The sequence below is a fragment of the Pelodiscus sinensis genome, chromosome 5 (genome assembly GCF_049634645.1).
Source record: "Pelodiscus sinensis isolate JC-2024 chromosome 5, ASM4963464v1, whole genome shotgun sequence".
NCBI classification, from domain to species: Eukaryota; Metazoa; Chordata; order Testudines; family Trionychidae; genus Pelodiscus; species Pelodiscus sinensis.
The window spans coordinates 35,822,442-35,842,514 of record NC_134715.1 but is presented as its reverse complement, the minus strand read 5'-3'; the positions used below and the strand labels follow the sequence as shown (position 1 = coordinate 35,842,514).

The following is a 20,073-nucleotide window of genomic DNA, read 5'->3' as shown; positions in this document are numbered from 1 at the left end:
TTAGCCTACAATTTTCAAATGTGGAGGTTTAAAGTTAGAGAAAATAGGAGCTATGAATGCTGGGCACCTTTGAAAACCAAGCTACTGCTGTTTCAGTACCCACATATGGATTAAGGAACCTAATTGTAGGAACAGGATATGGAAAATGGGAGACATAGTATCCTATGCCTAGAATGATGTTCCAGTAAAATATGACACCTTATACACCTAAGAAAGGACATATTAGACCAGACTATCTAGCCCAGTATCATGTCTTCCAGTAGTGGCCAACTGCCAGGTGTGCCATTCATAGCAGGGATGCTCTGCCACAAAAAAGAATGGCACAGCAAAGCCAAGGCCCTGAAAAGCCCCTCAGGATGCACACTTCTGATTTTCCAACTTACTTTTCTTTCTTTCTAGGGCCTCCTGGGGCATGAGCTCTACCAGGCTTCACCTTCCCAAGAAGCAGCAGCTCCAGCGCATGGCCCGCATATAAATGTCTCCTCTTGGCCCCCAGTCATTTAATCAAGGGCTCTCCTGGCAGTGTTCCGGGCTGCAGCTGAGGGAACGCTGCGCCCAGCGCAGGCTGGCTCCTGCTGGGCGCTTCCCCCTTCCCTGGCCATAGAGCCAGGTCCCTCGCGCCTTTCCCCGGTGTGAAGCGGGGCGCCACGGGCTCCCCTCCCGTGCACGAGGAGGGAGAGGAGCCGCCAGGCCAGGGCTCGCCTGCAGCCGCCGCGAGGTACTCTGAGGCCAGCGGCTCCCGGGGGTGCTGCCGATGTGCTGAGGGGCCGGCGCGGTAGCGGAGCTGGCTGGCTGCCCCGGGCAAACACCTGGGAGCAGGAGAGAGGCAGAGCGCTGGGTGGGGCGCTGGCTGCGCGCCAGGGTCCAAGCTCCGCGCGGAGCAGGAGGAGGGTCTCCCGGGCTCTCCTGGCGCTGATTAGACTAGAGGCCGGAGGGGGAGGGGGGGGGGTGAAATCAACAACAAGCGGCGCGGCGACAGTCCGAGCGGGGACGGCAGCAGGCGGCTCGGACCATGGAGCGCAGCTGCCCGCCCCTGCCGCAGCAGGAAGCGGTGGAAGCCTGGCTGGACGATCACTCGGACTTCACCCGCTCGTATTTTGTTCGGAAAGCTACGAGGTAAGGGCAGCGAGGAGGCGGAGCCCCCCTCCCCACAGACGATCCCCGGGAGCTGCCTCCCCTTCACCCCCTCCCCCCTTTCCTGCAACTTTCCCCTCCCGACAGCTGGCAAAAGCGAAACCAACACGCAGCAGCTCCTGTGCCGCTGCCACCCAAGTTCCCAGCAGCGGACGCGCCCCGGCTCTGCCTCCCCGGCCCGACCCCCAGCGGAGCAGCGCGGCGCACGGCTGCAGGGGGAGTGTGTGGGGGGGGGGCGGGGGAGCTGCTGCCTCACCCCTCGGCGCGGTTCCCAGTGGCCACAGGCTTGCGCGTGGCTCGCAGCCCCATGGACACGCTGTCCCAGCCCCCAAGCGTCTCCGGGCCAGTGGGAGCGCGTCCCGCCGCGCGCCGCTGGCTGTCCCGAGCGGAAAGCCCCTGCGCGCCCCGTGTCCACAGAGCTGCAGACCTGCACGGGGCGCTTTTCAGGAGCAGCCCCTCACCCCCACCCCAAACCCCCACCGGCAACAGGTCGGGCCCCGCTAACCTCTGAGCTCTCCCGGGGCCGGGTCACTCGCTGACTCCCAAACTGCCGCTGCTCATGGGCTTGACAGCTCAGCGGCCGCGTGTGCGCCGCGCTTGGCGAGGCGAGGCGGGAGAGGGGCCGCGCGCGCTACGGGCCGGGTGGGTTGCGGCTGGCGGTGAGCCGGCGGGGCGCTGCGTTTGAGGGGAGAGGGCTAGAGTGGGGGGGGGGGGAGGGTCTCGCCAGTTCGGGACGAGGCGCCGCGGCTGCTTCTGCAGCCGGAGGGGGGAGTGGGGGGTTCAGGGAGTGGCGCTGGAGGTGGCTGGGCGCCGCATTCGGGGAGCGGAGCGAAGACTCAACACGTGCGGGTGCCTGCGGCCGCGGGGCGAGCCCAGGCAGCGGGGGCGGGAAGGTGAAGGGCCTGGGGGTGTCGGTAGAGTTAAGGAGGGGTCCGGAAGCGGGGGGGGGGGTGTCCACGTGGACAGGCGCGTCGTGGGGAAGCGTCCGGAAGCGGCCTGGGGGTGTCTGTGGAGGAGCGCAGCAGGGTGCAGGCGATGGAGAGAAGTTGCCTGTGAGGCTCGGACGCTGCCCGCTGGGGAGGCAGCGCGCGGGCTACTCCCCGCCAGGGGGCAGCGCTGCGCCACACTCCGTAAGCAGCAGCCCGGGGACCTGGCCAGCGCCAAGAAGTTTCCCTGTGACCTGTTATTGGCGGCGTGGCGGGCTGGCTTTGATCCTGTGTGTTGACTTGTCTTGCAAAGATTTAATGTAGCGATCAGAGCCGCTCGGCCGAGCCGACGCCCTTCCCTGGCCTGTCATGCTGCCGTTTGGCGACAAGACGAGGTACCGTTGTCATTTGCACTTCCGCGGCGGGCTTGCTGGTTGAAAGGGAGTAAACGCAACTATTTTTAGACGTGGAGTCGGGTTTCCATTTTAAATATTTTCCTATAAACAAAGCCGCGGGGATGCAGAGTGCAGGCGGTCTGCAGCTCCCACGGCATATCGGCGTGCAGGGCTGGCCAGCCAGTCCTGGAACTCGGTCCTTGGAGTGCGCGCATCATCTCTGCGGAGTCACTCCTGTTCCTGGGCTTCTTGCACCATCTGCTACCGCTGCTGATTGACTTACCTCCCAAGTCACTTAACAGGAATGGATGGGTTCTGAAAGCGTTTTGCGGCTGCCCCTCTCTGCTTGGGATGGGGCGGTAAGACGAGAGAGCCCCATTAATTATTGACTTGCAGCGAGCGAGACGGCATCAGGGGTCAGTCACCTGCTTCCCTGTGACCATCTGTGCTAGGTCCCTTCTCCTCCCCTCCTGCTGCTTTCATATCAGACAGGCTTTTAGATTCATCCTTCTGGAAAACAGCTAAAATGTGCTAACCCCCCTAAAACAGTCAAAATGTGCTAACCCCCCTAAAATAAGTTAAATAGCTTTTTTAAAAAGTAAGAGCTGAATGGGGAGAATTGACATGTGTGATTAGTTTTTATATTTTGAGGGAACATTGGTGTATGGTATATGAATGAAGGATAGTTTAGCCATGAAAAATAGCATTGTAGCATTTTATCCAGCTTGAAAAGTAGCATTTTATCAGGTCAGTCTGCCACCCTTTCTTGGGAAACTGGAAGAAGCAGTGAACAAATGCCAATGATAATCAATAGTAACCATTATGTTGCTTTGTTTTCCCCACGGAGTAGTTGGCTGGCCTTTAAAAAAAAACTCAGAAATGTTTGTTTGTAAAGGTCTGAAAAAGGCAGTGGTTCACAAAATACAGATTAATCAGGTACATGTGGCTAACTGAAATACCCTTACATTTTTAGAAGATGTCTACCGAAAACTGTCAGCTTTGAATGCTTCTTTGACAACTATCTTGTTGCTGTTGCTGGGTTTTTTATAATGATGGAGACATCACATTATTTTCAGAACTGTCTGACTTAGGTATAATGGCTTTTTTTGTTGTTGTTGCTTGTTTTGAACTTACTTTATAAATAGGAGTCTATACAAATATATAACGGAGTCCATGGTTTACATGGAGTCCATGTATATGTCACTTGGTAGTTGAAAAGGCAACTTTTCAATTATTTGTTGGCCTGTCTGGTTCTTTTTGTATGCTATCCAATGATTCATAAACCTTAAGAATTTGAAGCAATCTGTGTACTTGGTAAAAGGGTATAGCTTTCTACATTGTAGATTTATTTTGGATTATGGCTTGACAGAAAACTCAGAACTTGATTCCATGGGTTGTGGTGGTTGTTGTCTTAAATTGCATAATTTTGCTACAATAATAATTACTCTGAACAGAGGTGATTGTGGTTTACTTTTTATGTTTTGATTGCTTAGTGTTGTACTTGTTCTGTCTGATAAATGGGATTTTTCTGAGAGTTTTTAACCTGTATTTTTAAACCCTAATTTAGCCCTGTACCTTTTTGGTTTATGTCATCAGTAATTATATAAGTGGACCTTGAATTAATTTGGTAACTCATGAAATAGGCTCATTGTATTTCAGTCGGAATTCATATTGCTATGTATAATTACCTTTATTTTGCTGAAGGCATCAGAACTTTTAACATATGAATATAAATTATGAGAAACCAAGAACTGAGCTCCATCATTTATTGCAAGTTTAAGAATAAAAACTGAGAAAAAACATTGGCAGTGTGATTCAAAAACTCTTTCCATTTATTTCAATGGGTTTTGCATCACGGTCTACCTGAGCTACTCTGTTTGTAACATTAAAATCAATTATACAAATTATTCTTTCTCCCTTCATGGGTTAATTTGTGCAGTCCCTTACTCATAGAGTAATTTCACTGATTTCAATAGGAGTACTCACATGAATAAAGAAAAAAAAAGAAAATATTAGTTTAAGTAGTTTTATTCTAAGTGTTTTATAAATTAGAGCCACAGCATTATACATAGTCTCTAAATTATAGGGGATATTTCTCTATTTTGTACAGATCACATTTTCATTAATGGATTTCTGTGCCTGGTTTACAGAGAGAACATATTTCCTAGAAAGCAACACTTTAAAATAAAATATGTATTTCAATTAATTTATAATTATTTTTAATCTATAAAAGCTATGAAAGCTTTGCTAGTCAGTATTTTGGGCCAATTGCAATATGGGATGCAGGACTGGGCCACCTATGTACTAAATTTGCATATTGTTTTCCTTTTATAAAAGTTAATTGTATAGCAACAGTTTAAACCTTATAGCAGTTATGGCTATAGGCTATGGATCTAATCCTGCAAGGTGAGGCACCATTTCATGTAGGCTGCTCTGCGCTTTTCAGAAGATGCATAATGTAGGTTGTGTTACTTCTGTTCCACAGTTCATGCTAATTAGGTGGAAGATGAATTCTGTGATGCAGCAGTATGTTATATTCTGATATGAAAGTGCGCTTGATCCTACAAACCTGGGCTTGATCCTACAAACACTTACTCAAATGAGAAGCTTTTATCCACATAATCATTTTCATTGACTAAATGAGAGTAGGGATTCATCACTTAATAATGGTTTACAGTATCAGATACCCACAGATATTTTATTACTTTGTTTTGTATGAGGCACTAGAAATATATAAGGAAGCATATAAATATATATTAAATGTGAGTTTTTTATGATAGTTCTGATGAAGGGGCAGAACAATGGTTCGTTATTTGCTTCCCCGAACACTTAATGAAGTTGTGTCAGGACAAATATGGCTCAGTTTATTTAGGCTTGTTAAATTTTGGCTTTCTTAGACACAAAATTTTTAGTGAGAATAGTTCATATTGAACGTGTATTAGTTTGTCGCACCACTTATTCAAGTTATTATGTCTTTAGTTCCTACAAAAATTAAGCTATTTTTTTAAGAATTCCCCTACTAAAATTAATCTTTTGTGATGTTTTTCCCTCTCAAAATTTTAGAATTGTATTTGTAAAAGTGGCTTTTCAGAAACATGGAGGAAATGGCATTCACATTTAATTATTCTCATTCTAGTATGGCATATGGAGGTTCTATAGACTGTATCTTTTGATTACCCATACCATTCTTGTAGCCTTTTCATACTTGTTAGTAAAAATCATTCTTCAGATGTTAGAATGGTATACAAGTGTGAATGTATATTAGAATAACCTTGCAATCCTGGTACTTATCAACTTCTGTTGTAGTTAGAAATGTTTATCATCAATATAAGCTTACTGATAGTATACTTCTTGTATTACATAAAACTATTATCTTGGTGGTTTGACATATTATTTTTGTCCCTCAGTCTGCACCCTTACTTAAAACTCTCTTCAAGAAACCAGTATTTCTGGTTTCCTTTATTGTGTGATTGATGTGATTTTGTCCTGTGTCCCCGTTGCTCTTACAGGCAAAATCACTGTTCACTGCTGATTTATTCGGCTCATGAAAAACATGCTCCAGCTATAGGCCACTTCATTATTCTATACTGATTTTCCCTGGCTTCTTAATAAATGTATAGTGTGATAGATTAAATTATTTAACCAAGCTTTGCATTTGCCCTAGTGAAAATAGGGCTCTTTGCTATAACGATCCTGGGTTATTAGGCATGGCTGGAAGCCATGATTACAAATTATTTAAAGGAGAGTTGTTTTAGGAAGAATACATTTCCTTAATACTTTGGTACTTTATTGCTCTTTGCTGAGGATTCCAGAGAAAAGGACATCTTGCTTAGAATTCAGTGATAACACAGGTTGAATATATCAATGATATGTGAAAGGACAAGCAAATATTATTTCTCTTAATGGCAACTCCAAGTATTCCATTTGGACTGGTTTCTCAGTTCACAGGAGCATGACTCTACGGTGCAAGTGCAGGCAATTCCCTCTTTGACTTTGCTGGGAGCTTTGTGTGCATCAGGGTGAGACAATACAAGAAAATAAAGAATGGGGAGAGGAGTATAGATTCTATTTGAAGGAAGTGGCAAGATGTGATGGATAATCAGGAATCTTTACTGTTGGCTAGTATTTCTAAGCCATAGGAACTGACAAAAAACTTTGGATTCTGTTTTCTATGAAGTAAATTCACTCCCTGTGCAGCAGGCTGTCACAAGGCTATCACTGTTTAAATCACACTTGAGCCTGATTTTGAGACTAAAATGGGATTTAAGTGTTGCATAGACATTGTGCTGGCCTTCTCAACAATGATGAAATTTAGACTGTTGTTCAGAATGTCTTCAGGCTACAGAGTTCATGTTCATATTTTCGTAGTGTATTTGTATGTTTTTTGAATGTTTGTATAAAGGTTAATTGTGTGGCAAATGTAGGATTCAGGTCAAGTACAGGCAGTCCCCGACTTACATGGATCCGACTTACGTCGGATCCCTAGATACGAACAGGGCTTTTCTCGCCGCAGAGGACTCAGGCGGCGGACCGCCCAGACGCACTGCGGGACCAACCCGGCAGCGCTCCAGCTGCTCTGTCCCAGGTGTCCAGACTCAGCCGCTGTTGAAACTGATCAGCGGCTGATTCCAGGAAGCCTGGGGCAGAGCAGCTCTGCCCCGGGCTTCCTGGAATCAGCAGCTGATCAGTTTCAGCAGCAGCTGACTTGGGGACACCTGGGGTAGAGCAGCTGGGGTGCTGCCGGGTTGGTCCCCACAGCGCCGAGGTGTGGCGCTGTGGGGACCTACCCGGCAGCGCCCCAGCTGCTCTGTCCCAGGCGTCCAGATTCAGCTGCTGTTGAAACTGATAAGCGGCTGATTCCAGGAAGCCCGGGGCAGAGCAGCTTTGCCTCAGGTTTCTTGTAGTCAGCCGCTGGTCAGTTTCAACAGCGGCTGAATCTGGACACCAGTTCCGACTTACATACAAATTCAACTTAAGAACAAACCTACAGTCCCTATCTTGTATGTAACTCGGGGACTGCCTGTATTGCAAACAGCACAGCCCAAACTTATACAAGATGTTTCCTGAGTCAGATTAATACTGTGCAACCTATTTCATTTTGAATATTAAATTAATGAGAATGTATTTTGTTTTGTCACAGACAAATATAATTACCTAAGTCACACAATGTAAGTCTCCCTCTTCTTCAGTGTCCAAGGGTGTGTCTAGACTACATGCCTCCTTCGACGGAGGCATGTAGATTAGCCAGATCGGAAGAGGGAAATGAAGCCGCGATTAAAATAATCGCGGCTTCATTTAAATTTAAATGGCTGCCCCGATCTGCCGATCAGCTGTTTGTCGGCAGATCGGGGGAGTCTGGACGCGATGCCCCGACAAAGAAGCCTTTCTTCATCGACACAGGTAAGCCTCGTGAAACCAGGCTTACCTGTGTCGATGAAGAAAGGCTTCTTTGTCGGGGCATCGCGTCCAGACTCCCCCGATCTGCCGACAAACAGCTGATCGGCAGATCGGGGCAGCCATTTAAATTTAAATGAAGCCGCGATTATTTTAATCGCGGCTTCATTTCCCTCTTCCGATCTGGCTAATCTACATGCCTCCGTCGAAGGAGGCATGTAGTCTAGACACACCCCAAGACACATATTTTATATGGATCTGAGAGGGGGAGATGTGATAGCAGCTTTCAGGTACCTAAAAGGGTGATATGGAGGGCGTGGGGGGAGGAAGATTCTTCTCTATGACCTCTGATGATAGGACAAGAAGCAACGGGCGTAAATTGCAGCAAGGGAGGTTTAGGTTGGACATTAGGAAAAACTTCCTCACTGTCAGGGAGGTTAAGCACTGGAATAAATGCCCTAGGGAGGTTGTGGAATCTCTACCACTGGAGATATTTAAGAGCAGGTTAGATAGACATCTATCTTAGATGGTGCTTGGTCCTACTATGAGGGTAGGGGATTGGACATGATGACCTCTTGAGGCCCTTCCAGTTCTAGTGTTCTATGATTCTATGATTTATATGAATTGATCAGAAGGCAGCATTAGATTCTAGACTCCATTTACAGAGTTCCAGATGGGGTGGAGGACTTGTTCAAATGGTCCTTGTGAGTAATTCAATGGTTTTCATTTCACATTAAGCCTGATACCACTCACAAAACATATTTACTAAGTAAAAAAAAAATCACATTTATTTATGTGCTATGGGTGAATTCACTCCTATGCAGAGGGTCATCCCAAACCCTCTGCACTGCTTAAATCTTTTGTAAGTCCTATTTTGGGAATTTAAGTGGGCTTTTAGTAGTACCTAGGGGTGAATTTCACCTTTGTATAAACCTATTTCAATTTGAATCAATAGCAAAACTGCTTTTGGCCTCATAGGAGAGTGAATGACTCCCATAGTTATTTTGAGGCTGGGACAAGAAACAAATATAGTACACTTATGATAATCTGGCACCTTTGGGACCTAAGTGGTGCTGGATTATGGGATATGCTGGAGTACCAGGAGGTACTATAAGGGGGCATACTCCCAACCCAATCTCCCTCCCCTTCCTTCCCCCAGAGCCAAACACCGCCCCTCCTTGCTGTAACCCAGTCCCTCTTCTCCCCCAACCTTATTTCTGGGTCCTAAAGCAGCTGCCTATGCTCAGCGGCCAGCTGCTAGCACATGCAGGCTGGACGCTGTGTGCTCTGGGGACCATGAGCAGAACGGCGCAGGCCGCACGTGCACATGCAGCTCACAGCAGCCCAGCTGTGAGAGTGGCTGACTGGAGCATTTCCGGGTTCCAGTTGGTGCCAGACTATCGGGCGTGCTGGACCACTGGATCTCAGACAATTGGAGTTTTACTGTATATTATGAGAAAAAATAAAAGATCCCATTTTATTATTTAAAACTTTGATCTTCAGATCACTGTAGTTTTGTAACAGTATGTGCCCTTTTTGTATGGTGAATAGAAAGTCTAGGGCTGGATGGCTTTTGAAAAAATGCTGGGCCTACAGTTGAGCTGCAACATATGACTTTTGTAAGGAGCCAAAAATAACAAATAATTACGATGACATGCACTTTTTGGCATTCTTACTTCAGCCAGCTAATCAAACTATCTACTATATATGTGAGAGAGTTTGTTTGTTCAAAAACTCCTAAATGGTAAGAGATAGGCCCACCAAATTTGGTACACAACTTCCTCTTATCATAACTTAACGCAAGGTAAGGGTTTGGTTGTGCCTGGAAAATGGGATGTGCCTGGAATGGGATTGCTTTCCATAAAATCAAACGGAAAAGAGAGGAAATCACCAGGCAAGTGAAAGGGGCTGGCGGGAGGCAGTCCCCTCCCATCCGAGACTGCTCCAGCACTGAGCTCCCCCCCCAGGTGCCTTATATGGAGGGTGGGGGGCTGGAGCTCCCCCACAAACACTGCCCCCAGTTCATGTAGGAACATCGCTGGCTGTTCTCCCTCGTCAGTCTAGGGTCTCCTGTACATTTTCATTTTATTTTCCAAAACCAAAAATTAACTGAGGAATGTTGGGTAAATCTTCTAGTGTATGAATATGTGAAAACCGTGGGTAGGGGGCTGCTCTAGCTCAGCTGAGCCCACTGTGGGTGGGAGATGGAGGGATTGAACCAGTTAATTTTTTAACTGGAGTTTTACATACCTAGTGTTGGTGTCTAGTGATTATTCTGAAAACAAATGATAAAAACTAAGGCCAGGTCTACACTTACTCCGAGATTGATGCTCCAGATTGATCTTCCAGGGTTGAATATAGTGGATATAGTAAGGACCCACTAAGTTGACAGCTGATGGCACCCCCGTCACCCCAGTACTCCACAGGGTTGCAAAGCGCAAGGTAAGTCAACTGGAGAGTTTCTCCCATCGACCTCCTGCATGGAGAATGCTGCATAAATTTTATTTCAGTTACATTGACTCCAGCTATTCTATTCACTTAGCTGGAGTTGTGTATCTTAGGTCGACTTTCTTGCATAGTGTAGACCAGGCCTAATTATTAGGCCTATCTTGAAAAATTGATGACCTCAACAGCAGTAGGATCAGACCCTAAAAATGTAAGCAATTGAATGTTGGCATTCTGTATCCAGACAAATTCAGGTTTGAGTGACTTTCTTCTGAGGATCACAAAGCCTTTTTTTAAATGTTAAGGCAATCACTGTGTGAGTCTTAATAACATAGCTAGTATCACTGCCAATGTGAGGAAGGCAATCCTAATTTCTCCTTAACTCATATTGGTTTTTTTAGGGTGTAGATATGTATAATATCTGTTTTGCAGATGAGCAAAATGAAATGCCTGATGGTGAGGTCACTTATCTAAGGTTACTAAGTGAATTATATGGATAAGAGCTATTAGTAGAGAGCAATATCATCTGTGGAATTGAACACACTTGAACAGGAGTCAGGAGAGCTCAGCTCTACTCGCAGATCTCCCTCTCACCTGTGGCAAGTCAATTCTCTGTGCCTCTGTTTCCCCTTTCCCTGACTTTCTGCCCTCATAAGCTCTTTGGCATACAGTCTGTCTCTCATTGTACAGCACCTAACAAAGGGGGGCTCTGATTTCAGATGAGACCAAATAATAACAAGAGCTGGGGTTATGTAGCTCTGTACAAGTGAACATACATATAGAGAAGGATACCATTTCCACCCAAATCTTTTATTCTTCATTTTCTAAAGGAAAAATCCTCAGCCTGTCTTACCCCTTCCCCCCCAAAAAAACTTCTCAAAATGTTTTCTGTTGGAAAGTGTCACCTGGCAAACTGTTCTCATTGTACTATGACATTCAACATCTTGTAATGAGAGGGAGGACATGGTGTGACTTCATTCAAATGACTGTAAAATAGCCATCCCCTACTTCCCTTCATGAACTCTGGGTTCAATTATGGCTGCCCTAGTGCAGGTTCACTGGAAGAAAAGGATCATAGAATCATAGAGCTGGAAGAGACCTCAGGAGGTCATCAAGAACAGCACCCTGCCCAAGGCAGGACCAATCCCAACTAAATCAACCCAGCCAGGGCTTTGTCAAGCCAAGACTTAAAAACCTCTAGGGATGGAGATTCCACCACTTCTCTAGGTAACCCATTCCAGTACTTTACCACTCTCCTAGTGAAATAGTTTTTCCTAATATCCAACCTAGACCTCCCCCACTGTAACTTGAGACCATTGCTCCTTGTTCTGCCATCCATCACTACTGAGAACAGCCTTTCTCCATCCTCTTTAGAACCTCCCTTCAGGAAGTTGAAGGCTGCTATCAAATCCCCCCTCACTCTTCTCTTCTGCAGACTAAACAGACCCAAGTCCCTCAGTCTCTCCTCATAAGTCATGTGCTCCAGCCCCCTAATCATTTTGGTTGCCCTCCACTGGATCCCCTCCAGTGCGTCCATATCCTTTCTATAGTGGGGGCCCCAGAACCGAACACAATACTGATTGTAAGCAATCAGTACAGCGTGTGTGTGGATTTAGCTGCACACCAAGCAATGTTTAAAGAGTTCCCTGGGGGAACAGCATATGACAGTTCTGAAAATGTCTTTAGTGAGCATGTTTCTTGCTGCAACTGTTAGTAGTTCCAGTTTTATACAAATCTAAACTCTGTTAACACTGCTACAACTTCTCCTTCCTTGTACTAGTTCTCTGGCCCCAAGAATCACAGCTCTGTCAGAAAATGGAACGGAATCATTTCCTTGTAAGAAGTGTTGTTCAGAACAAATCAACAAAATTGTTCTTATTCCCACTAAATTTAAACAACTTTACTTTTGCGTAAATTGTGCAAATGCCAAATCGGTTTTAAATATAAGAGCTATAGCTTTTGGTTTAGGAGAGCTATAGCTATTGGATATTTTTCTCTCCTTAATCTATGCAATTTCATAAAAATCACACACTAACCTTTTAGCAGATTACTAGACCATCATCAAAGATACCTTTGGGGTGAAGATAGGTTTTTCTAACTATGCATTTCTACAGTGATGCTAACAATGTGAGGGACTCCAAGAAGATCTCACCAAAACTGAGTGATTGGGCAACAAAATGGCAAATGAAATTCAGTGTGGATAAGTGTAAAGTAATGCACATCGGGAAAAATAACCCCAACTATACGTACAGTATGATGGGGACTAATTTGGCTACGACAAATCAGGAAAAAGATCTTGGCGTTATTGTGGACAGTTCTCTGAAAACTTCCACGCAGTGTGCAGCGGCGGTCAAAAAGGCAAATAGGATGCTAGGAATTATTAGGAAAGGGATAGAAAATAAGACCCAGAATATCTTACTGCCCCTGTATAAAACTATGGTACACCCACATCTGGAATACTGTGTACAGATGTGGTCTCCTCACCTCAAAAAAGATATTTTGACCTTGGAAAGGGTTCAGAAAAGGGCAACTAAAATGATTAGGGGTTTGGAATGGGTCCCATATGAGGAGAGGTTAAAGCGACTGAGACTTTTCAGTTTAGAAAAGAGGAGACTGAGGGGGGATATGATAGAGGTCTATAAAATCATGAGTGGTGTGGAGAGGGCCGATAAAGAAAAGTTATTTATTAGTTCCCTAAATAGAAGAACTAGAGGACACCAAATGAAATTAATGGGTAGCAGGTTTAAAACGAATAAAAGAAAGTTCTTCACACAGCGTGTAGTCAACCTGTGGAACTCCTTGCCAGAGGAGGCTGTGAAGGCTAGGACTATAACAGAGTTTAAAGAGAAGCTAGATAATTTCATGGAGGTTAGGTCCATAAAAGGCTATTAGCCAGGGGATAAAATGGTGTCCTTGGCCTCTGTTTGTGAGAGGCTGGAGAGAGATGGCAGGAGACAAATCGCTTGATCATTGTCTTCGGTCCACCCACAAACATAGGGTCTAATACAAAAAATACTCTTTCTAATGACAAGAAGGTCCTTATTCAAAGGCAGTGTGACTATTTGCATGAGAAAGGGCTTTCACAGTCATGTTCTCAATCCTTCCACCATCCATGTTAGGCAGGTAAAGAAATTTTGAAATCCCTACCTCTACAAATGGAGAGGGTGAAATGGAGTCAGAGCTGGGATTTGTTGTTTTTATTACACTGGCAAACCTGTGCTATGGCACTTTACATCTCTTCCCTGAAAAATACCAAGTCCTTGCTCTAACCAGTACACCATGTGCACCTCCGTTGTCTTACATTTCATACAGTCACTTACACTTGTACAAATTGCGTGTGACATACTACCTGGTCAGAATGATAACATTTTACTCTTCCTTTCATCGCGGCCTCGTCTACACTGGCCCCTTTTCCGAAAGGGGCATGTTAATTTCACAGGTCGTAATAGGGAAATCCGCGGGGGATTTAAATATCCCCCGCGGCATTTAAATAAAAATGTCCGCCGCTTTTTTCCGGCTTTTAGAAAAGCCGGAAAAGAGCGTCTACACTGGCCCCGATCCTCCGGAAAAAAAGCCCTTTTCCGGAGGATCTTATTCCTGCTTTTTTTCTGGCTTTTTTCCGGCTTTTTATTCCTACTTTTCTAAAAGCCGGAAAAAAGCGGCGGACATTTTTATTTAAATGCCGCGGGGGATATTTAAATCCCCCGCGGATTTCCCTATTACGACCTGTGAAATTAACATGCCCCTTTCAGAAAAGGGGCCAGTGTAGACGTAGCCCGCATGTAAATGATCACACAGATGCAAGGTAGTGAGAATCAGGATCAGTGTGTCTCCTCCAATAAAGCACCATAGGGGGTGCATCTTCACTGCACCATAGCTCAAAATAAGATATGCAATTTGAGCTACACAAATTGCATATCTTATTTCAATCTTATTTTGAAATAATTTATTTTGTAATTTAGCGCTGTTCTGAAATGTCCCTTACTCCTCATTATATTTCAAAATAACAGGATTGCTATAAAGACGCGGGATAGCTATTTCAGGATACTCTGGTATATGGAAATAGCTTTGCAGTGTAGATGTAGCTTAGGTGAATACAAATGTATCATAGACTTATAAATAAGTATGTGGATACATTTGGGTGATTAATGAGCAGGTTAAGAAGGCTGTTATATCTTGTTCTTTGCTTATATACATGAGTTTAAATCTGATTTTAAAGTATTTCTAACCCCAAATGGTCAAAAATCATGACTCAGGTTCTACACAAGCCAAGGCTGGATTAAAAATCATGAGTTTTGAACATAATAAATTGGGGATTTTTTACTTGCATTCTGAGACTTTAGGGTGTACTCAAATCACATTTTAAAACTTTTCTTTGCAGCCAGGAGGGCTAAAAGCTTATTTTTGTTAATGAAATCTGAGGGTTTTAAGTGATTGCTTATCTGGAGCTAAAACTTAAAGAAAAATATCAAATACTGCAAGTCTCATGCTAAAATCACATGAGCTGGGAACAACGTCTTTAATTGTGGGACAGTCATAGAGTCGTCTTATATAACTATTTATTTAATAATCACCTGTTTATTTCCTCAGGGCATAATTTGGCTATTTCCATCATTTTTTCCTTCTAAAAATTTCCCTTTCTTCCTTCGATCAAGAGAATGATTAGATGTTGGCTTCTTATTTTGTCTTTTACTCAAACAGCTTGCAGCGTGAGTTTGCTGACATGCCTCTTGCAAAGTATGATTACGTGTATTTCTATGGTACAAATACTCCTCTCCCACATTTTAACATCATGTCTGGGAGCTCAGCATATTAAGTGGTATAAAGAAGTCCTTGTTAAAAGTCAGAATTATGATAGCATACTAATCATTCCTCCCGTTTTTCATATGAAAGTGTCATTTCATAAGCCATTTGTGTGAGATCAGATCTCTTTGAAGAGGAATTATGATGAAACTAATGAAGACAGACCATTATGAATATTTATTACTATATTAAATAAGCCCCAGCTTTACTTCCTAATATATTTTTAAAATAATTAAGAGCAACCTCCTCTTTCTACCACAGCAACAGTGGAATCAATTATTGGTCATTCTGCTGCATTTTTTTATCTGACATTTTCCCAGCAATCAGACTAGGTTAAATATTCATAAGTGCTTTATAACAGATGTTGATGAACACAGTAATAATAATTTACCCAAAAGCGTGCTAGGCACTTCACAGAAGAAGTAGAAACGCACGGGATGAAATCTGGTCCCCACTAAACTCAATAGCAACACTCCCACTGACTTTAATGCAGCCAGCATTTCATCCAGAATACCTATCCAAAAGAGCATGCAGTCTAAGGCCCTGATTCTGCAAAAGACTTACAATTTGCTTAACAGTGTAAACTGTTAGTCCCTTTGACCTTGATAGAATTATCTCACAGAGTGTGAATATTAAGTACATGTATAGTAGGTATTTGTAAGATTAGGACCAAAATATTGTAATTGAGAGGCCCAGATGAAGATCAGATTCTACTTTCAGTTATGTTGGTTCAACTCTATTTATATGGAAATACATTTGTGTGATTAAGAACTGAGATTGATCCAGCTGCTTTTAACAAACCACAGTCTTAAGGGAAAAAATACTCTTACATATGATACTGAAATCGTTACTGATGTGTAATCTGCAGTCACATCGCTCCTTTTCTTGGACAAGAATTCACTCATAGACCCACCACATTTTAAATTTACCCTCATTCAGTGAATACGTTTTTAACACCACATCTGTGTTGTTGTTAGTCAGGACTCCAAGTCATATGTCACTGCTCAGACATTCACAAATGAAGATGTGTATACTGTCTTTTAGCGAATATACCTCGCACCCGAATATACCCCGCAGTTTTTTTTTTTGCGTTAAAAAAATCTTGTATGCCCCGCACACGAGTATAACCCACGGGGTATACAAGGCTGTGCTGGGGGTATATTTATGGGGCGGGAGTGGGGGGGGGGGAATTAGCAAGCCACTCACCGCCCGGTTCCTGCGCAGCCGGATGAGCACTCCCCCTACCCCTTCGTATGACTGAGGAGGAACCGGGCGGTGAGCGCTCCTCAGCCTGGAGGCTGCACAGGAACCGGGCGGGGGAGTGCTCACCGCCCAGAGGCTGGAGGCTGCAGGAACCGGGAAGTGTGTAAAAAAGATTTTGTATACCCCGCACCTGAGTATACCCCGCGGGGGGAGGTGCGGGGTTTGTAAAAATGAATATAGCCCGCGGGTTATATTTGCTAAATTACGGTACTTCTTTTACAAGTTATGGCTTGCTATGTAACAGCAATAATATCTAGTTCCTAAAGTCATGCTTATCAACTATACTTCAAAGCAATAATCAATCCCTTTAGCTTTCCTTTGTCATTTTCAACAGCCCCTTAGTGCTTTGCATATTACAATGCAATTGAAACCATCCATTAAAAATGGAATATATATAAGAGAGTTGTTATTAATATCTAATGTATGAAAATACTTGTCACTAGAGCTGATTCAATACTTTTCTAGGAATCTTTCTGCATCCAAAAGATTTCTTAGGCCCAGGATGGAGTATTGAGGGAAAGTTCCACCCTGGAGTAGTCATGGATGATCTCTTGTTGTCTCTTGTATTCATAACATTTTTCAAGACGTCTTGGTTTCATCCTAATGTGGAGCAAAACCATATTCATAAACATCAAAATGGTTTTAGGAACCGCATTCTTGTTTTCCAGCCAGCCTTACTTATAACAGATCACTGACCAGCTAGCAGGATTCACTATGCTCTCAGTCAGCTGCACTTTTGAAATTTGGTATGCTGGTTATATGGTATGCTGAGAAAATAAAAAAATTCAAATTTGAGATATGACTCTGACTTTTCCATCAAAGCTACCAAACACTTTTACTGGTTTTCAGTTGTTCAGGTGCCCACACATTACGTGATTTGCAAAAATTATATTAATTTCTTCTATGACCTGGTCATATGCAATACGATGCCTCCACTTTAGAAAAATGAAGACTAGCTGTTCTGTGTTTCAGATTTTAGCCAAGGATGTTTCAATAAACGTTCATTGGGTACATGATTTAAAAAATTATTTTAATTTCAAAGATGTTGCATGTTTTTATAAGGAAAGGGTCTAAGTGACTATGTCTTACTTTGTATGTACCTTGGGGATCCACTGAAGCCAAAGGGCAGCCATGTGGCAGCCATGACCTTTCTGTTAAAGTGATAAATCTAAATAGTTTCACCACATTTAAGAGTCAGAGCTTGCAAAGGGAAAGCAAGTGCCCCACAATCCAACTCTGATCGCCTCCTCTATCTGAAGGACATACTGCACTTAACTTGAGATAAATACATTTTTGCAAGAATATTTTTGAATCAGTTCCTCTATAATATAATTGACATTGTTTGATAAAACTCTTGTATGTAATGCTTGTTTTTCATCATCATTACAAAAGTGGAAAACCAATTAAAGAGAGCTATCTCAAGGTCCAATCCTGCTACCTGGGAGTTTAGGTTCTTGGTTCCTTGCAGGAATGGGCCTTTGTGCGTAACTCTCTTCTGAGGATCCCCGTCTTATCTATTCCAAGTTTTCATTGCTATCTCTGCCCAGTACCTCAAGTTCTCTTTCCAGCATGTTGTTTATTCTGTCAGATTTTCAGTTTCCAAGGAAGCTTCCCACTGTATTCTGGCACATTGGCAGTCACTGCTGTACCATCTGTATGGGATAAAGTTCTGTACAAACTGGACCTTGTAACACTGTTACTGAATTCCAAAAGCAGTTCTTTTAGAAACAGAGACACTGTGTAATGTGCCAACAGCATGTATTTCTTCTCATTTATAGAGTGTAGGGAAGGGAGACTCTAATTAAAATACCAGTGTGTATGGTGCATGGGTCCCAAATGTTACACCCCAAACTGTTGCTCCATTAAAAATAATGGCACTAATCACAGGAGTCGAATCACACAGGTTTATAATGTTTGTAAGTGCCTGATTTTAGTGACTAAAGAACATGCATGTATTGGAAGTTCATTATATATTTGACAAGTGGCCAGGCCCATCGACTGGGAGTGGGGCAAAGGGAGTAACTTTCCCAGGGTCCAGCAATTCTAAAGGGCCCAGTGCTTCTTGGTGTTGCCGCTGCTACTGTGCCAACAGTGGCACGTAGAGCCCTGAGCCCTTTAAACTGCCACTGGAGTGCCATGTGGTGTGCTCCGGATGGCTTGAAGGCCGGGGAAGGGTGTGGTGTGCCAAGAACTGGCAACCCCTGGCCCTGCCCTTTCAACCCAAAGCCACATGCCTTTCTGGAGCATGAAGCCCTACCACACACTTTTTGCCCAGGGACCTGGCATGGCTGTCGGCTCCCTTGGAAGTGGCATATGGGTATGCAGTTACAGACTGTATAAAATGCATATGCTCAAGGGGCAAAATTAAGGTGGCATATTCAACCTAAACTTTATCTACCTTTGAGTATATAACTGTTCAAGCTTCAGTGACAATGCTTGCATCAGTAGGGGCCACTCAGGGGAGTAACAGTCTGAACACTTAGCAGCTAATCAGGCCATGTTGCAATTGATGGAAGTTTTGTCATTCACAGCAATAGGAGCTATAGCGGAGTCTTACTCCTTAGGTTTCTGGTTTTTCTTCAACATGACTTCTCCTTATTTTGGGATAAAAATAAATAAAACGGTGAAGCTCAAATTTTGAATATTGATTATCCAACCAAAGTTGGATGTGAAATTTTAAATGTATTGGGCAGAATTATAACTGGTCAAGCTTTCTTGGTTGAAAACTCTTTTTGTTGAAAAATGGCCTTTTCTTTAAATGAACATTTTCACAGGTTGAATTTTTCTCATTTTTTGATTGAAAACCTGGATTCCCTCCTCCCCCCAGAAAATGGTGAAAAAGAATGTTTTCTTTTGCGTAAAAAGATTTCTAGCATTTAGGATTAATGATGATCAGAACTGTTACGTACAAAATGAAGGATTCCCTCCCCACTTCTCCACACAGTGTATTCTGTATGGTGTATGTGGAGAAAAGAGCTGTGTGGCTTGTTTGGGTTTGGGGATTTGTTGGTGGGGGGGTTGTATGTCGGGGGAGTTGTTCTGCCTTTCTCAGAAGCATCAGGGACGGCCACATTTGAAGACAGGATATTGAGTGGGTAGATGGGCCAGGGCTTTGAGTTGGCACTGAGGATTCCCTTTCCTTTGTAGTTGGCTGGCTGGTTCTTGCTCACATGCTCAAGGTCTATCTGTTGTCATATGTGGAGATTGTGAAGGAATTTCTCCCCAGGTTCGATTGTAAGAGACCTTGTGTGGGGATTGCCTTCCATTTCTCTATGCTGCATAGGAGTTATTTGCCAGGATTATTTGCATATATATTTCAATTAATAATTCTCTGCCTTTGCAGGGGCCTTGGTACACCTCAATTCCTTCCATTCCCTCCCAGTGACAAATAGTAGTCTAGTCTTCTGTAGGCAGTAATACTTTGGTCTAATTTAAGTTTCTGGGTTTGGTTGGAAATGTTGGTGGCCTGTGATAGGAAATTAGACCATATGGTCTGGTGGTTCCTTGTGGCCTTAAAACTCTATGACATGATTAAGGCTGAAGCATTTGAGATTAGTGTTGTCATAGCTTTCAGTTTTTATGCACTGAAAGCTGTCATGAGTTATAATTTTCTAACTTATTCAGCAACATTTATTTAACCAGACATATTTCTTTTTTATAAGACACAAGATGTTAGTGCTTAAGTTAGTCTCAGTTCCAGGTGGCTGAAAATG

At 43.7% G+C, this 20,073-nt stretch overlaps 1 protein-coding gene and 1 long non-coding RNA gene across 7 annotated transcripts in view; one reads left to right on the top strand and one right to left on the bottom strand.

Annotated features, from left to right (window-relative positions):
- LOC102457035 (uncharacterized) overlaps positions 1 to 2,079 on the bottom strand; it is a 194,956-nt gene extending 192,877 nt beyond the window's left edge. For both annotated transcript variants that reach the window (XR_012904098.1, XR_012904097.1), the window contains exon 1: positions 1,640 to 2,079. This is a non-coding gene — a long non-coding RNA (uncharacterized LOC102457035). The remainder of the gene's footprint in view (positions 1 to 1,639) is intronic.
- The window catches only part of PDE5A (phosphodiesterase 5A), a 104,155-nt gene continuing 84,660 nt past the window's right edge, over positions 579 to 20,073 (top strand). For 2 of the 5 annotated variants that reach the window (XM_075929817.1, XM_075929816.1), the window contains exon 1: positions 579 to 1,116. In XM_075929817.1, coding sequence (XP_075785932.1) covers positions 1,013 to 1,116 — 104 coding nt within the window. In that variant the 5' untranslated portion in view covers positions 579 to 1,012. Of the gene's footprint in view, positions 1,117 to 2,284; positions 2,456 to 2,630; positions 2,872 to 20,073 lie in introns of those variants that run through there. The other 3 variants (XM_006112599.4, XM_014579625.3, XM_006112601.4) reach the window with 3 other exon arrangements.